The sequence below is a fragment of the Microcaecilia unicolor genome, chromosome 2, assembly GCF_901765095.1.
Source record: "Microcaecilia unicolor chromosome 2, aMicUni1.1, whole genome shotgun sequence".
Classification (NCBI taxonomy): Eukaryota; Metazoa; Chordata; class Amphibia; order Gymnophiona; family Siphonopidae; genus Microcaecilia; species Microcaecilia unicolor.
The window spans coordinates 240,375,097-240,388,824 of NC_044032.1; the positions used below are offsets into that span (position 1 = coordinate 240,375,097).

Genomic DNA, 13,728 nt, shown 5'->3' on the forward strand with positions numbered 1-13,728 from the left:
TAATGTTTTGAGTTATTTCAGTACCCTAGGGTGCATACCATCTGGTCCAGATGATGTACTACTCTTTAATTTGTTGATTTGGCTCAGTTCATCTTCCATGCTCAACGAGATTTCTTTCAGTTCCTCTACATTGTCACACTTGAAAACCATCTTCTTCAGTAAAGACCGAGGCAAAGAATTCATTCAGTCTCTTCGCTATGGCCTTGTCCTCTCTAAGTGCCCTTTTTGCTCCTTCATAATCTAACAGTCCCTCGGATTCCCTCACAGGCTTTCTGCTTCTGATGTACCTGAAAGTGGGAAGTTTCTCTTCATAGTCTCTTTCAGTCTTCTTTATCAATGCTTTGCATTCTTATTTTGGATCCTTTCCCCCATTTTTTTAAAAGATATTCTTCTGGCTCTAATAGCTTCTTTCACGTCACCTTTTAACCATGCTGGCTGTCATTTTCTCTTCTTTCTGCCTTTATTAATACATGGAATACATCTGGTCTGGGCTTCCAAGATGGTAATTTAAGCGACGTCCATGCCTGATTTAAAGTCCTAACCTTTGTGGCTTATTCTTTTAGTTTCTTTATAACTGATTCCTCATTTTATCATAGTGATCCTTTCAAAAATTAAATGCTGCTACAGTAGATTTCCTTAGTGACTTCACTCCAGATATTAGCTCAAATTTGATCATGTTATGATCACTGTTTTTCTGCAGACCCAACACTTACCTCTCATACTAAGCCCTGCATTCCGCTAAGGACTAGATGTAAAATAGCTCCCCTTCTTGTCAATTCCTGGAGCAGTTGCTCTAAGAAGCAGTCATTTACTACTTCTAGGAATTTTACTTCCCTAGCACTCCCTGATGTGACACTTATGTAGTCAATATTGGGGTAATTGAAATCACCCCTTATTATACTGTTGCTCATTTTGCCAGCTTTCCTAATTTATGTTAACATTTCTTAATCTATCTGTTTGTTTTATCATGGCAGATGGTTTTATCATGGCAGCCCTACCAGTATACTCTTTCCCTTTACACATGGAACTTATATCCATAAGGATGCCACTCTGCTATCTGTTTCACGCAGAATGGTTTGTTTGATTCCATTCCCTATAACATATAGTGCAATCCCCCTCCAATTTGAGACACTTTATCACTGCAATATAATTTGTACCCTGATAATAGTGTCCCATTGACTATCCGTCTTCCACCAGGTCTCAGAGATTTCCAGTATATCTACCTCTTCATTTTGTACTATATATTCTAGCTCTCCAATCTTATTTTTTAGGCTTCTAGCATTTGTATAGAAACACTTCAAATTGTGTTTTTTCCCTGCATCTATAAGCTGCTTAGAAAGAAGTTGATGGGGATAATTTGCTTTCCATCCTTAGATCTTCTCCACCTAAATCTCTGGTCCTATGTCTCCTTCTTCCTAATCTCCTCCTTCCTGTCCTCTTCCCTTTCATATCTGGACCCCAATCAAAGGTCCTCCTCCTGTAGCTCTTATTTTATCTCAAGACTTCTCTCTCCTATCTCTACCCTTCAGTCTCAAGTTAGTCTTCATCACTAATCCTCAGTTCTGGAGGCTTCCTCTCCCCCTTTCTCTGTACCTTGAGCCTTAACCTCCAAATCCAGTCTATCGTCCCATTCCCTCAATCCTTAGGTACACCTCCATACAGTAGCTCATGTTAGCTTCATATCATTCATTTTTCTAGGTCTCTTCTATGAACTGGCCCAGTCTGAGGAGACGGGGAAGAAAACGGTGAGCAGGCAGAAAAGGTACTGCAGTTTCCCTATTCCCTAGTAAAGGAGGAAAAGGGGAGGGAAAGGGAAAGGGGACTTGATATACTGCCTTTCTGTGGTTTTTGCAACTACCTTCAAAGTGGTTTACATAGTATATACAGGTACTTATTTGTACCTGGGGCAATGGAGGGTTAAGTGACTTGCCCAGAGTCACAAGCAGCTGAAGTGGGAATCAAACCTAGTTCCGCAGGATCAAAGGCTGCTGCACTAACAACTAGGCTACTCCTACTGAGCAGGCAGGCTGGCAGGGTCCTGGAAAACTTGGATGCTGGAATAGACAAGGGTCCTGGGATGAGGAACGGGCAGGATGCAAAGCCCAGGAAGCTGGCCAAGCACACAGCTTGGGGAACACAGAGGAGAACTATGGGAATAGTACTAGCTCCCTGCAAGTGAGCAGAGCATTCCTTAACTGCCCAGCAAACAGTGTGAGAAAGGCAGACAGGCAGCCTGGGAGCTGTAGTAGCAGGAGCTGCTCACTGCTGGGGGGGGGGGGGGGGGGGGGGGGGGGGAGAATTTAGTCATTAGCTACCCTCCATCTGTGAATAGCTGCAGCAGGCAAGCCGTATATTAGTAAGCTCTGCATGCACAGAAAAGAGGGGTCCAGGAGATGTGAAACAAACTCCAGTTTAAAGGAGAGATGGGAAGACGCTAGCCCTGGAGAGTAAGGTGCTACCCCAGATAGCCAGGCAAAGGCTGGGAACTCAGCTGTTCTTTTAAGAGGTGCTTTGCAGGAAGAGAGAAGGGCTTGGTGTAAAGATATCCCTGGAGGGATGCTCAGAGGCACGGATTAAGACAGCTGGAAAGATAAGGTACAGCCAGTAGAAAGCTGGGAACCATAATTATTTATTTTTTTATTTGTTACATTTATACCCCACATTTTCCCACCTATTTGCAGGCTCAATGTAGCTTACATAGCACCGTAATGGCGTTCGCCAAGTCGGTTGATAATACAAGGTTATATTGTGGTCTGATGAGGTAGGTGTGTGTCAGGCACCTTGAGGGTTGAAGGGAATGTAAATTGGTTATTGTCCCGTACGATCATTGGTTATGCAGTGTTGCTGGGTATGGTGATTTATGGTGGATTGGTGCGGTAAGCCTTTTTGAAGAGGTTGGTTTTAGTGATTTCCTGAAGTTTAGATGGTCATGGATTGTTTTCACAGCTTTTGGGAGTCCATTCCATAGTTGTGCGGTTATGTAGGAGAAACAGGATGCGTAAGTTGTTTTGTATTTAAGTCCTTTGCAATTTGGGTAATGTAGGTTTAGATATGATCGTGATAATCCGATTCTGTTTCTGGTTGGTAGATCTATGAGGTCTGTCATGTATGCTAGGACTACGCCGTAGATAATTTTGTGGATCAGGGTGCAGATTTTGAAGATGATCTTTTCTTTGATTGGGAGCCAGTGCAGTTTTTCTCGGAGGGGTTTGGCACTTTCGAGTCGTGTTTTACCAAATATTAGCCTGGCTGCTGTGTTTTGGGCGGTCTGGAGTTTTTTGTGTGAATTGTTCTTTGCAACCCGCGTAGATTCCATTGCAGTAATCTGCATGGCTTAGGACCATTGATTGTATGAGGTTTTGAAAAATTTCTCTCGGGAAGAAAGGCTGTAATCGTTTGAGTTTCCACATTGAGTAGAACATTTTCTTTATTACGGAGTTTACTTGGCTCTCAAGGGTAAGGTTGTGGTCGATTGTGACTCCGAGTATTTTTAGGCTGTCTGAGATAGGGAGGGGCTATTTCCTGTTTGAATTTCGCCAGGAGAGTGACTAGGACAGTTTCACTACTGTGGTGGGGGCGGAATTCTGATTGTGAGTCGTGTAGTATTGAGAACTTGTCCATGTATTCCGTAAGCTGTTTGGTCACCAAACTTTCCATCAATTTGACTACTAGTGGGATAGACGCCACTGGGAAGTAATTGGTAAGGTTGTTTGTGTTTTTCTTAGTGTCTTTTGGTATTGGGGTAAGTAGGATGTTACCATATTCCTTGGGGCAGAGACCTTGTTGTAGCATGAAGTTAAGGTGGGATGTGAGGTCTGCTATGAAGCGGCTGGGAGCGGATTTAAGTAGATGACTGGGATGTATATCCAGTTTGCAGCGGGTGGTGGCGAACCTATGAGTCACTTCTGTAACTGATTCAATGGTGAGGAGGATAAATGTTGTCCAGATACAGTCAGCTGGGTATCCACCAGGGGATAGATCCAGGTCGTTGATGAAGTTTTCCATGTCGGTGTTGTGCTGAGGAAGTGTGCTGTGTAATTTTATTATTTTTTTTTATTAAAGTAGCTAACAAGTTTGTCTGTGGGTGGGATGTCTGTGTTGGTTGTGATAATAGGGGTGGTGTCTAGTAACTTATTTATGATTTGGAATAGTTTCTTCAGATCTATGTAATACGGTGCTATTTTAGTTTTGTAGTATGACCTTTTGGTTTGCCTTATTGTATATTTGTATTTTCTATGTATTTGTTTTCATGCATTCAGTGTATGTTCATGTTTTGTTTTTTTCCATGCTCATTCAAGTTTCTTGGTTTGTGTTTTGAGTTTTTTAAATTCGTCATTGAACCATGGTATCGAGTTTTGTCTTCTTGAGATTCTTGTCTTTAAGGGTGCTATTTCATTTAGTATGCTTCAGCATTATCCTCCCAGTAATTGAGATAATGTATGGAATCCGTTCGTGTTGTCCAGTCGTTATCGTATATCAGTTGCCAGAATATTTTTGGGTCTATTTGCCCTCTCGTGGTGTAAGTTGTATGTTCTGGTGTGCGGTTTAATCCCTTCTTTCGCCAGTCTAGAGATAGGTTCAGTTTGTAGTGGTCGGTCCAAGGTGTTTCTGTCCATTTGATGTTGGTTATTAATAGGGCAACCCCTAGGGATGAAAATATTTACTCCCCAGTTTTCACAATTGTAAACAGTATATAAATCTTCTAAAACCAGTTACAACACTATGTACAATCCTTGCCATGTGAAGACCTGGCTGCAGATGTTCAAGAGGAGCTGGCCTCAGCTTTCTCTTTGACAGCGCAACAGAGGGTGCCACTCAAGTTTCACCACAGGCACATTCAAGATACCGCTGAGGAATTGGACTATGCGAAATTACTGAACATGTGGCAGCAAGACATACCAATGAACCTTACTCTATCTCAGTTTAAAACACATGTTCTTACAATGCATAAGCAGACAGCCATGATCTCGCACTGTGAGACACAATATAAAGTGGCACTCCGGCTGTATATTTTGCCCAAAAGGGCCTTCCATATGGGGCTCTCTCCTTGGGGGGAATGCCCCAAGTGTGGGGAGCCTGGGGCCACCCTGGGACATATGTTCTGGACATGTAGGGGCATAGTTCAATACTGGAAGGATATAACACAGTATGTTTCAAAAATCTGGAAGTCAGGGTGGAAATATGACTCGGGTTTGTTACTGGGACATCCGATATTTGTCCACCCCATCCCGGCGGGACTAACAGCTTTTGTAAATAAGTCTATCATAGTTGCTAAACAGGTGATCCTCTCTGAGTGGCTCTCCCAACACTACCCCACATGCTCCCTATGGAGGGCCCGCATGATTACACTCTTGCGGGTCGAAAGGATGGGAGTCGCAGATTTCAAATCCAGAATTGGATCACAATTTCAGAACACTTGGAGCCCTTTCCTTAATACGCTGTCCCCGATTGCTAGGAGCAGACTGTTGAACTTTTAATGGTACCTATATGGCTAGACTAAGAAGGACTGGAGGGGGGGGGGGAAGGTTTTCTGGGGGGAAGGGGGGATGGGGGAGGGAGAAAGGTTGGGGGGATATTAATAGAAATAAGTTATGGTTACCATGTTTCTGTATTCACAGTATTTTCTTTACTCAATAAAAAAGATTGAACATAAATCTTCTAAAACCATCTCCAATATTTCACAGACCAGTTGGTGCCCGAAGCAAGCATTACTTTGGTGTCCCACTTCCTTTTCAGCGTCCATGCTTGCAGATTCAGTGTGACTCAAAAAGATGGCGTAGTGTCCCCAGGCTTGTACACCCCTTGTGACAGCCCTGATATTTCAGTCATGTACAGAACTCACTTCTCCTTCTCGGCACACCAGTTGTACAGGTAGGCATTAGCATATTTGCTTTTTCGCACATCCAAGAAGACACAAACCAGCTCCATAAGTTTATTTTGCTTTTCTAGAAAACTGTTTTTATCAGAAATTTGTGCTTATAACCCAAGCAAAGTGGTTTTTTTTCATGACATAATTACAGATAAGCTAGTGTGGTAGCTGTGTTAGTCCACTTTTAAAGGTAATAAATAGAAATAAAACAGAGAAAATAAAATAAGATGATACCTTTTTATCGGACTAACTTAAAACATTTTTTATTAGCTTTCGAAGGTAACCCTTCTGATCTGAAGAAGTAGTGTTACCTTCAAAAGCTAATCAAAAAGTGTATTGCTAGTCCAATAAAAAAGGTTTCATCTTATTTTCTTTTCTCTGTACATAAACTAGTGAAACCGTGTGATTAAGAGATAGATGCTAACAAGCCTACCAAACAAACGTGAATGGGAGGTTGAGGCTGTTAGAACATGACTCAGTATAATAATCCTGGGAGGACTGCTCCTGACAGGGGAAGAGAGAAAAATGTCAACAGGAACCCCCATCCTCACTACTACTACTACTTATCATTTGCTAGAGAAGTACTAGAGGTCTGAGCAGCCTGCCTACCTGGAAGGTGACACTACCCACAGGCAGGTAGCAGCGGTCCTCCAGCATACTCAGGTATTCTGCCACCAGGGCGGCAGCATGCACCAGGCACATAGCTGCCTCGGTGTAGCACTTCCTCTTGTTGTGCTTCTCTGCCATGTTCTGCAGCCAGGTCAGCCTCAGATCAGGGGACGTTTGATAGCCTTTGGCGATTCTAGTGACACAGGTAAAGTGACAGATATTTTTCTCTATAGGTTTTATAGTACCTACCACCAGAAGTGTTACAAATCTTCTGTAATGGTCTGTAATAACCCTTTCTGCAAATTAACAAGCCATCATTCACAGAGAAATGTATTCACATTCACTAGGACTAGGGGGCATTCAATGAAGCTACAAAGTAGTACATTTAAAACAAATTGGAGAAAATGTTTCTTCACTCAACTTGTAATTAATCTCTGGAGTTCTTTGCCAGAGAATGTGGTAAAGGCGGTTAGCTTAGTGGGGTTTAAAAATGGGTTGGATGGCTTCCTAAAGGAAAAGTCCATAGACCATTATTAAAATGGACTTGGGGAAAAGCCACTGCTTATTTCTGGGATAAGCAGCATAAAATGTTTTGTACTTTTTTGGGATCTTGCCAGGTATTTGTGACCTGGATTGGCCACTGTCGGAAACAGGATGCTGGGCTTGATGGACCTTTGGTCTGTGTCAGTATGGCAATACTTATGTACTTATGTGATCCTGGGTATCACTAAGCCTGGGGCTAAACTCTAGTTCTGCACATTCTGAGTATTAAAGAGGGCGTCTGCGCCCTGGAATCAGTATGAGAAGTACAGTTTAATTTTAGACAGAACATAGACATCAGAATTGTTATGTCCAGGTTAGGGCATGTATGTTTCTGGTCTTATAGTAGAAAAGGTTCTGCTAATGCAGAGCCTTTTCTAAGGTGCATGTAGAAATTCATATGTATTTGCTAGCAAATGCAGTAGAAGCCATTTTACAAAGATACAAGTTGAAAACCTGAACAGAGAAAACACAACAATTTACATGTGTAAGCTGGTTTTTAGAGCTGTACACCTGGGGCATACCCAGCCCTCACGGTGGGAGGGGACCAGAGCCCGAGGTGGGGGGCATATTTTAGTCTGCCGCCCTGCAGCCTTGTCCGCCTCGCCACTCCCCCCGACTGCTGCAGCAAAGAACCTTGGCTGGCGGGGGTCTCCAACCCCCGTCAGCTGAAGCCTTCTCCAGAGCCCATCTCTGGCACTGCTGCATTGCCTGTCCTGCTCTCTCTTCCTTCTCACATCCTGCACGCTCCTTTAAGTGAAACTGAGCATGCTCAATTTCACTAAAAGGAGCGTGCAGGATGTGAGGAGGAAGAGAGAGCAGGGCAGGCAAATTGGCAGTGCCGCAGATCGGTGCTGCACAAGGCTTCAGCTGGTGGGGGTTGGGGACCACCGCCAGTAAAACCAGGGGCCTGGAGGAAATTATACTATCCACTCCCTCACACAGCTGTACACAGTATAAACACTTGTAAATTTTGGCTTTCTAAAATCAGGTTTTACAGCTTGTGACCCAGCAATTCTCTTCTCTCCCCTGCCCCCCTCCATTCATCCATACCCAGCAATTCTCTTCTCTCCCCTGCCCTCCCCTCCCATCCATGTCCAGTGATTCTCCTTCACCCCATCCTCCCCTCCCATTCATGTCCACCTGCCCGCCCTCTTCTCCCCCCAACATCCCCCCTTTTTCTTCCTGCCACAGTGCCACCCTCCATGGTTTAAATCTTTTTTTATTACCTCCGTCGCAGCATCATTGAAAGCCCTGCCCGTCTCTAGCCTTCCTTTCGTGAGTTTGTTCCCTCAGAGTCCCGCGGAAAGAGGAAATGACGTCAGAAGAAGGTGTGACTCTGAGGGAACGAACTCAAGAAGGGAAGGCTAGAGATGGGTAGGTCTTTCAATGACATGGCCGCTGCGACGGAGGTAAATAAATGATTTAAACCCCCCAGGGCGGTGCGGGGCAGGCGCAGGCAAACGAGGGCTGAGGGAGGTGAGGTAAGCAGGGTAAGCATGGCTTGTGGCGCCCTCCTGCCATGTTTACCTCGTTTATCAAAGCTGGCTCGCCGTGCCAGAACAACCGGCTGGCTCGCAAGATCTTAAAAAATTTAACAACCGGCTCTTGCGAGCTGGTGCGAGCCGGCTCCAGCACACCACTGGCCACACCCCAAACTTAGCCTGTAAGTTCTTGGTTCTTCTCCAAGTCCCAGGGCTGGCTCTAGCCAGCCCTCAAAACACAACTTGCAAGTCTCAGTCAAATAGCAAAAGTGGCTTACCTCAATCAGGTCACAATCACTGCACATCAGCAGGGGAACCCTTACACTACACTCCTAGGGCCTCTGTATCGGGACCTCTCTTATCTATTCAGCTTCAGGGCTTTTAGCTCCATCATGATCTGAGCTCCATCCCTCTGACTCAGCAACTGACTTAACAACTGCCTCAGCCTAAGCCTCTGTCTTAGCAGACTAGTGCCCCCTGCTGCAACAAGGCTGAACTGCACCACCCGTGAGGGAGTGCTCTTCATTATACTATCCACTCCCTCACACAGCTGTACACAGTATAAACACTTGTAAAATCTGGTTTTCTAAAATCAGGTTTTACAGCTGTATGCAGTATATGCACTTGTAAATGCAGGTGTTACTTGCACATATGCATATCGCAAATAGGGCTTCTATAATAGGGGCCTATAGCTGGTAATTTTCCACAGAGTATCCAGTCAGTGGGACTGGAGAGTTACTTGATGGGACTATATATATTCGTGTTTTTGGAGAGAAAGTATCTTTTTCCTGAATGCTTACCAGCTAAGTGACCAGCAAGCCTCACTCAGGTAACATTGGCTTGGGATTGGGAAATTACCTATTTCCACAAGTCAAGGAGGAGTATGGTGACTTCTTACTTCTGTAAAACTATACTCGAAGCGTTGACCCAGTACTCACACCTGGTTCAGTAAGCACAACCACAAGAAATGCTTCTTTTTTTCTACCATGCAGCCTTGATCACTGGACTAGCATATGCCAGGAGGGTCTAGTGAGGAGAGCAGGAGAGAAAAGAAAAAGACAGGAGGGTTCCCCAGAGGTTCCGTATAGATAGAGGAGAAACTGAGCCTCAGATGACCTAGCTTCTCAGGAGATATTTCTGCAGTTCTAAGGGGAAGAGGATCCACAAAAAGCAAGGGTCTTGGGAAGCTATTGAGCCCACAAAGGAGGAGTGAGTGGACTGCAAGGAAGATCAAAGTGTTTGTTTAAGAGAAACAGCACAATGCTATTGAAAATATTATTATGTATTCAGTGAAGAAACTGTACCTACCTCATGTTCATTTTGCTACCATCCATCTTGACTAATATCTGTACTACTGTTTGACCCCACTGAGTTACTATAGATTGGAGTTCCATAAGTACCTAAGTATTGCAACACTGGGACAGACCAAAGGTCCATCAAGCCCAGCATCCTGTTTCCAACAGTGGCCAATCCAGGTCACAAATACCTGGCAAGATCCCAAAAAAGTACAAAATATTTTATGCTGCTTATCCCAGAAATAGTGGATTTTCCCCAAGTCCAACTTAATAATGGTCTATGGACTTTTCCTTTAGGAAGTTGTCCAAACCTTTTTTAAACTCTGCTAAGCTAACAGCCAGTTACCTATCTGTTTTGTGGAGTGGACTCATTTATATCAACACCCCTCCAAGGGGGAAAACAGAATTGTAACCAGAGACCAGGAGAGCTATAAAGAGTCAGGGTCTTGGAGAAAATTCTCCTTCTGCCCCACAGAATCCATCATCTTATTGTTTGTGTAGCTCCAGAGATTGCCCTCAAGCAGGTGTCTGGTTGGGGATCCCTACATTAAAAAAAACAGGACATTCTTTTCAGCATATTAACCTTGTAAACAACAATGGAATTTATGTTTAGGATGGGAATATTATTTAACACAAAATTCTAGAGGAGATAGAGGGGGGAATTTGGGCAGTAATCTGCATTATTTCCAATAATGTTCTATCGAGACTCTAAAGTACCATTTTAGATGATTTTAAATATATTGTTAAACATATTAAGAAGTCGCTGGTAATAACCATTATGTAGAACAGTGGTTCCCAAACCTGGTCCTGGAGCCACCTCAAGTCAGTCAGGTTTTCAGGATGCCCACAATGAATATTCATGAGAGAGATTTCCATGCACTGCCTCCTCTGCATGCAAATCTCTCTCATGAATATTCATTGTGGATATCCTGAAAGCCTGATTGGCTGGGGTGCCTCCAGGACCAGGTTTGGGAACCACTGATGTAGAATGTGTATTCAGGCTCTGGTGAACTTTGTCCCCCTCCTAAAATCATAGACTAATATAAAGAAATTAGATAAATTAGGAAAAAGAGAGGGTCCAAAGTACACCAATCAAACAAAGCAAAAAAATAAATAAATAAAAAAAGCACAGAAAGATTTCAGGAGTGGGACAATGGGAAAATTCTTTATTGGAAGGACCTGATGCGGGGCCGTGTTTCGGCAACTACTCGCTTGCATCATGGGTCGCATAAGTTTGCAGAATACTCTGTAAAGCAGTAGCAAATCTGCCACTAACAAGGCTTAGTTATAAATAAAGACACGCTGCAAATCCTGCTGCTAATATCAAAGTATACGCTATCAGGGCATATATAGTAGATAAGTGCCTTAGTTTGGTGGATGCTAAAAACGCTATCAAAATACCGCCAGAGCAGAATGACAGTGCTGGCCTCATATGAAAGACAATAATCTTGCTGGTAGAGCAAAAGACTATAACGGCAAAGAAAAAGAGCAGCCTGCTCGGAGGCTCTCTCAGTGAATTCTCTCGCTTTTCTTCTGTACCTACCTTTCCTTTCTTATATGCTGCGTTTCATGGATGCTTCATGACAAGAATGTGACATTGATTAGTACTAGTTAATTTCAATACTGCCATTGTTGTCCCTTTTGATATATTCTGCATTTTGAAACAAATTTCGTAACAATAAATAAAGAGTTGGACACTGCTGTTTGCTGATCTGGGTACTTGTTCTGGGGGACCTGGTTGTGCAGAGGCTCTTTTCCTTATAAACTCACTGAAATCACATCAGTTATGTGGGATCCAAAAGAACAGGGCTCCCATCTGAATGCAACCCTTCTGGTAGCCTATGGGAAATACCTACACAGTGGCCGATGTTTTACTCAGCATGAAGGCCTTGGCGATAAGTGAGCCTGTCAAGAACCGCTGGCCAAACTGGCAAACTTGTTTTCTTTGTTTTACAGTTTACCTGTACATGAGATCCATAAGCATCTCAGGATCCTCCTGGAAAGCCCTCATCTTCACTGTGTCTGACAAGATACTATTCAAGTTACGCAGCAACTCATTTACCTGGAACAAAGTAAGTAAGTAAATAAATAAATAAATTTGACTAGAGGTGGGATTTAATTGTTTCTTGTTTGCCACATCCATTTGTTGGATTTTGAAACTGTTATATGAGTTGTACCATTGTATGTTGTTCTTTTGCAGTGATATACGTTTTGTGTGTTGTGTAATGCTGCTCATAATTTTGTCTGTTTTATTTGAGATTCCAATAAATAATTCTAATAATTACAAGAAAAAAAAAACAAAGAAAGAAAAAAAGAAAGAGGAAAGTATTGCTATGGCACTGGAGCCATGTAAGATATACCACCTTTCATTAAATAACAGCAAGCAAATAACAATAAATTTTAATTTCAGAATCACAAAAGAAGTTCTGATGATGTTCAACACAGCAGTGTGGGTTTTACCGTGACCTAGGCTAACATTTATCCAACGTGAAAACCAGCAGCACAGTACAAAAAACACGGCTTTGCAAACAGAGGGGTTTAATAGCATAGGGTGTGAGCAAAGATGGAACATATAGATAGATAAGACAGAGTAATAAGAATAGGAAAACAAGAGGGCTAATTTAAAGAAAGTTGCACATGAGGTCAGAAATGTGCTTGAATATTATCTTAGCTAGGGTAGGAAAAACATGTCCTGCTATAGTATGTGCAGTCAGTGTCAGTCCTTGTGTGCAGTGACGTACCAAGGGAGGGGCGGTGGGGGGGCAGTCCACCCCGAGTGCACGCTTCAGTTCCCTGCTCTCTCTGACGTTCTTTCCTGTTCTGGGACAGGGAACTGGTGGAGCCGACAGCCACGTACCCACTCCCTGCACCCCCAGGAGGTAAGAGCGATGCGCATGGGGGTGTGTGAAGGTGATACGCCGGGGGGGGGGGGGGGGGGGGTGTTTGTCGTGATTCATGGGAGAGGGTGATGCGGCGATCCGCCCCGGGTGGCAGCTGACCTAGTAACATCACTGCTTGTGTGTGTGACTAGCAAGTCAATTATTGTGTTTACATTGTAGTGTAGCATACTGTGCCATACTTTGTATTGTTATTTGAATATTTTTTACTGCTGTAATTGTCTATTGCTTATGTTTGATCAATGTTTGACTTATTTGTGCTGTACACTGACTTGAGTGAATTCCTTCAAAAAGACAGTAAATAAATCTTAACAAATAAATAAATACCTGAGCAGGGAAGAGTGTCGGCTGCATATCTACGTCTTCCTCACCATATGCTAGAATAGTCCTTAGGGATCTACGGAGGTACTCTTCATTGAAGTCTGGTGATTTGCCCACCAGCGATGCCAATGACATCGTCACCTGCATCTTCACCCTTGCAAAGTTCTTTAAGAAAAAAAAAAAGTAAAAAAGAAAGAGCAACGAGAACATTATCCTTTTACTACTTTGAAAGTCACCAAAAATTAGGTGCATAAATTTGGGCATGCCCCAATTTTCATGCGCAATTTAATTGAATGAGCTAATTAGTACCAATAATTGGCTTAATAATTATTGGCACTAATTAGATTAAATTGGAATTTACACATGTAAATTTAGGTGCGGGATCCACACCCAAAATGTATGTATGACCTGAAAAAGGGGGTGTGGAAATGGGGGTCATGGGTATAACGGGAGTGTTCCTAAAATAAATGCGTGTTATAGAATAACGAGGATATGCGCCTATGTAGGCACGTACATTTGCACTATGTTTCAGTTGGTGCAAATGGCTGCACCTAAAGTTAGGTGCGATTCCCAGCTGATTAATGTATAAGTTACTCATTTGTGAATTTTCAATTCCCATCATACAGGCAGTGCTGCTGAAAATTACACCCTGGCAAAATCCGGATAGTGTAGGAGCAGTGGCGGCCCTACCATTAGGCCACCTGAGACGGGGG

The 13,728-nt window shown here is 43.2% G+C and overlaps 1 protein-coding gene across 1 annotated transcript in view; it reads right to left on the reverse strand.

The window, feature by feature from the left end:
* DOCK8 (dedicator of cytokinesis 8) overlaps nt 1–13,728 on the reverse strand; it is a 281,419-nt gene that overhangs the window by 35,968 nt on the left and 231,723 nt on the right. Inside the window, 3 exon segments of the mRNA XM_030193833.1 lie at nt 6,479–6,671; nt 11,759–11,859; nt 13,022–13,180. Coding sequence (XP_030049693.1) covers nt 6,479–6,671; nt 11,759–11,859; nt 13,022–13,180 — 453 coding nt within the window.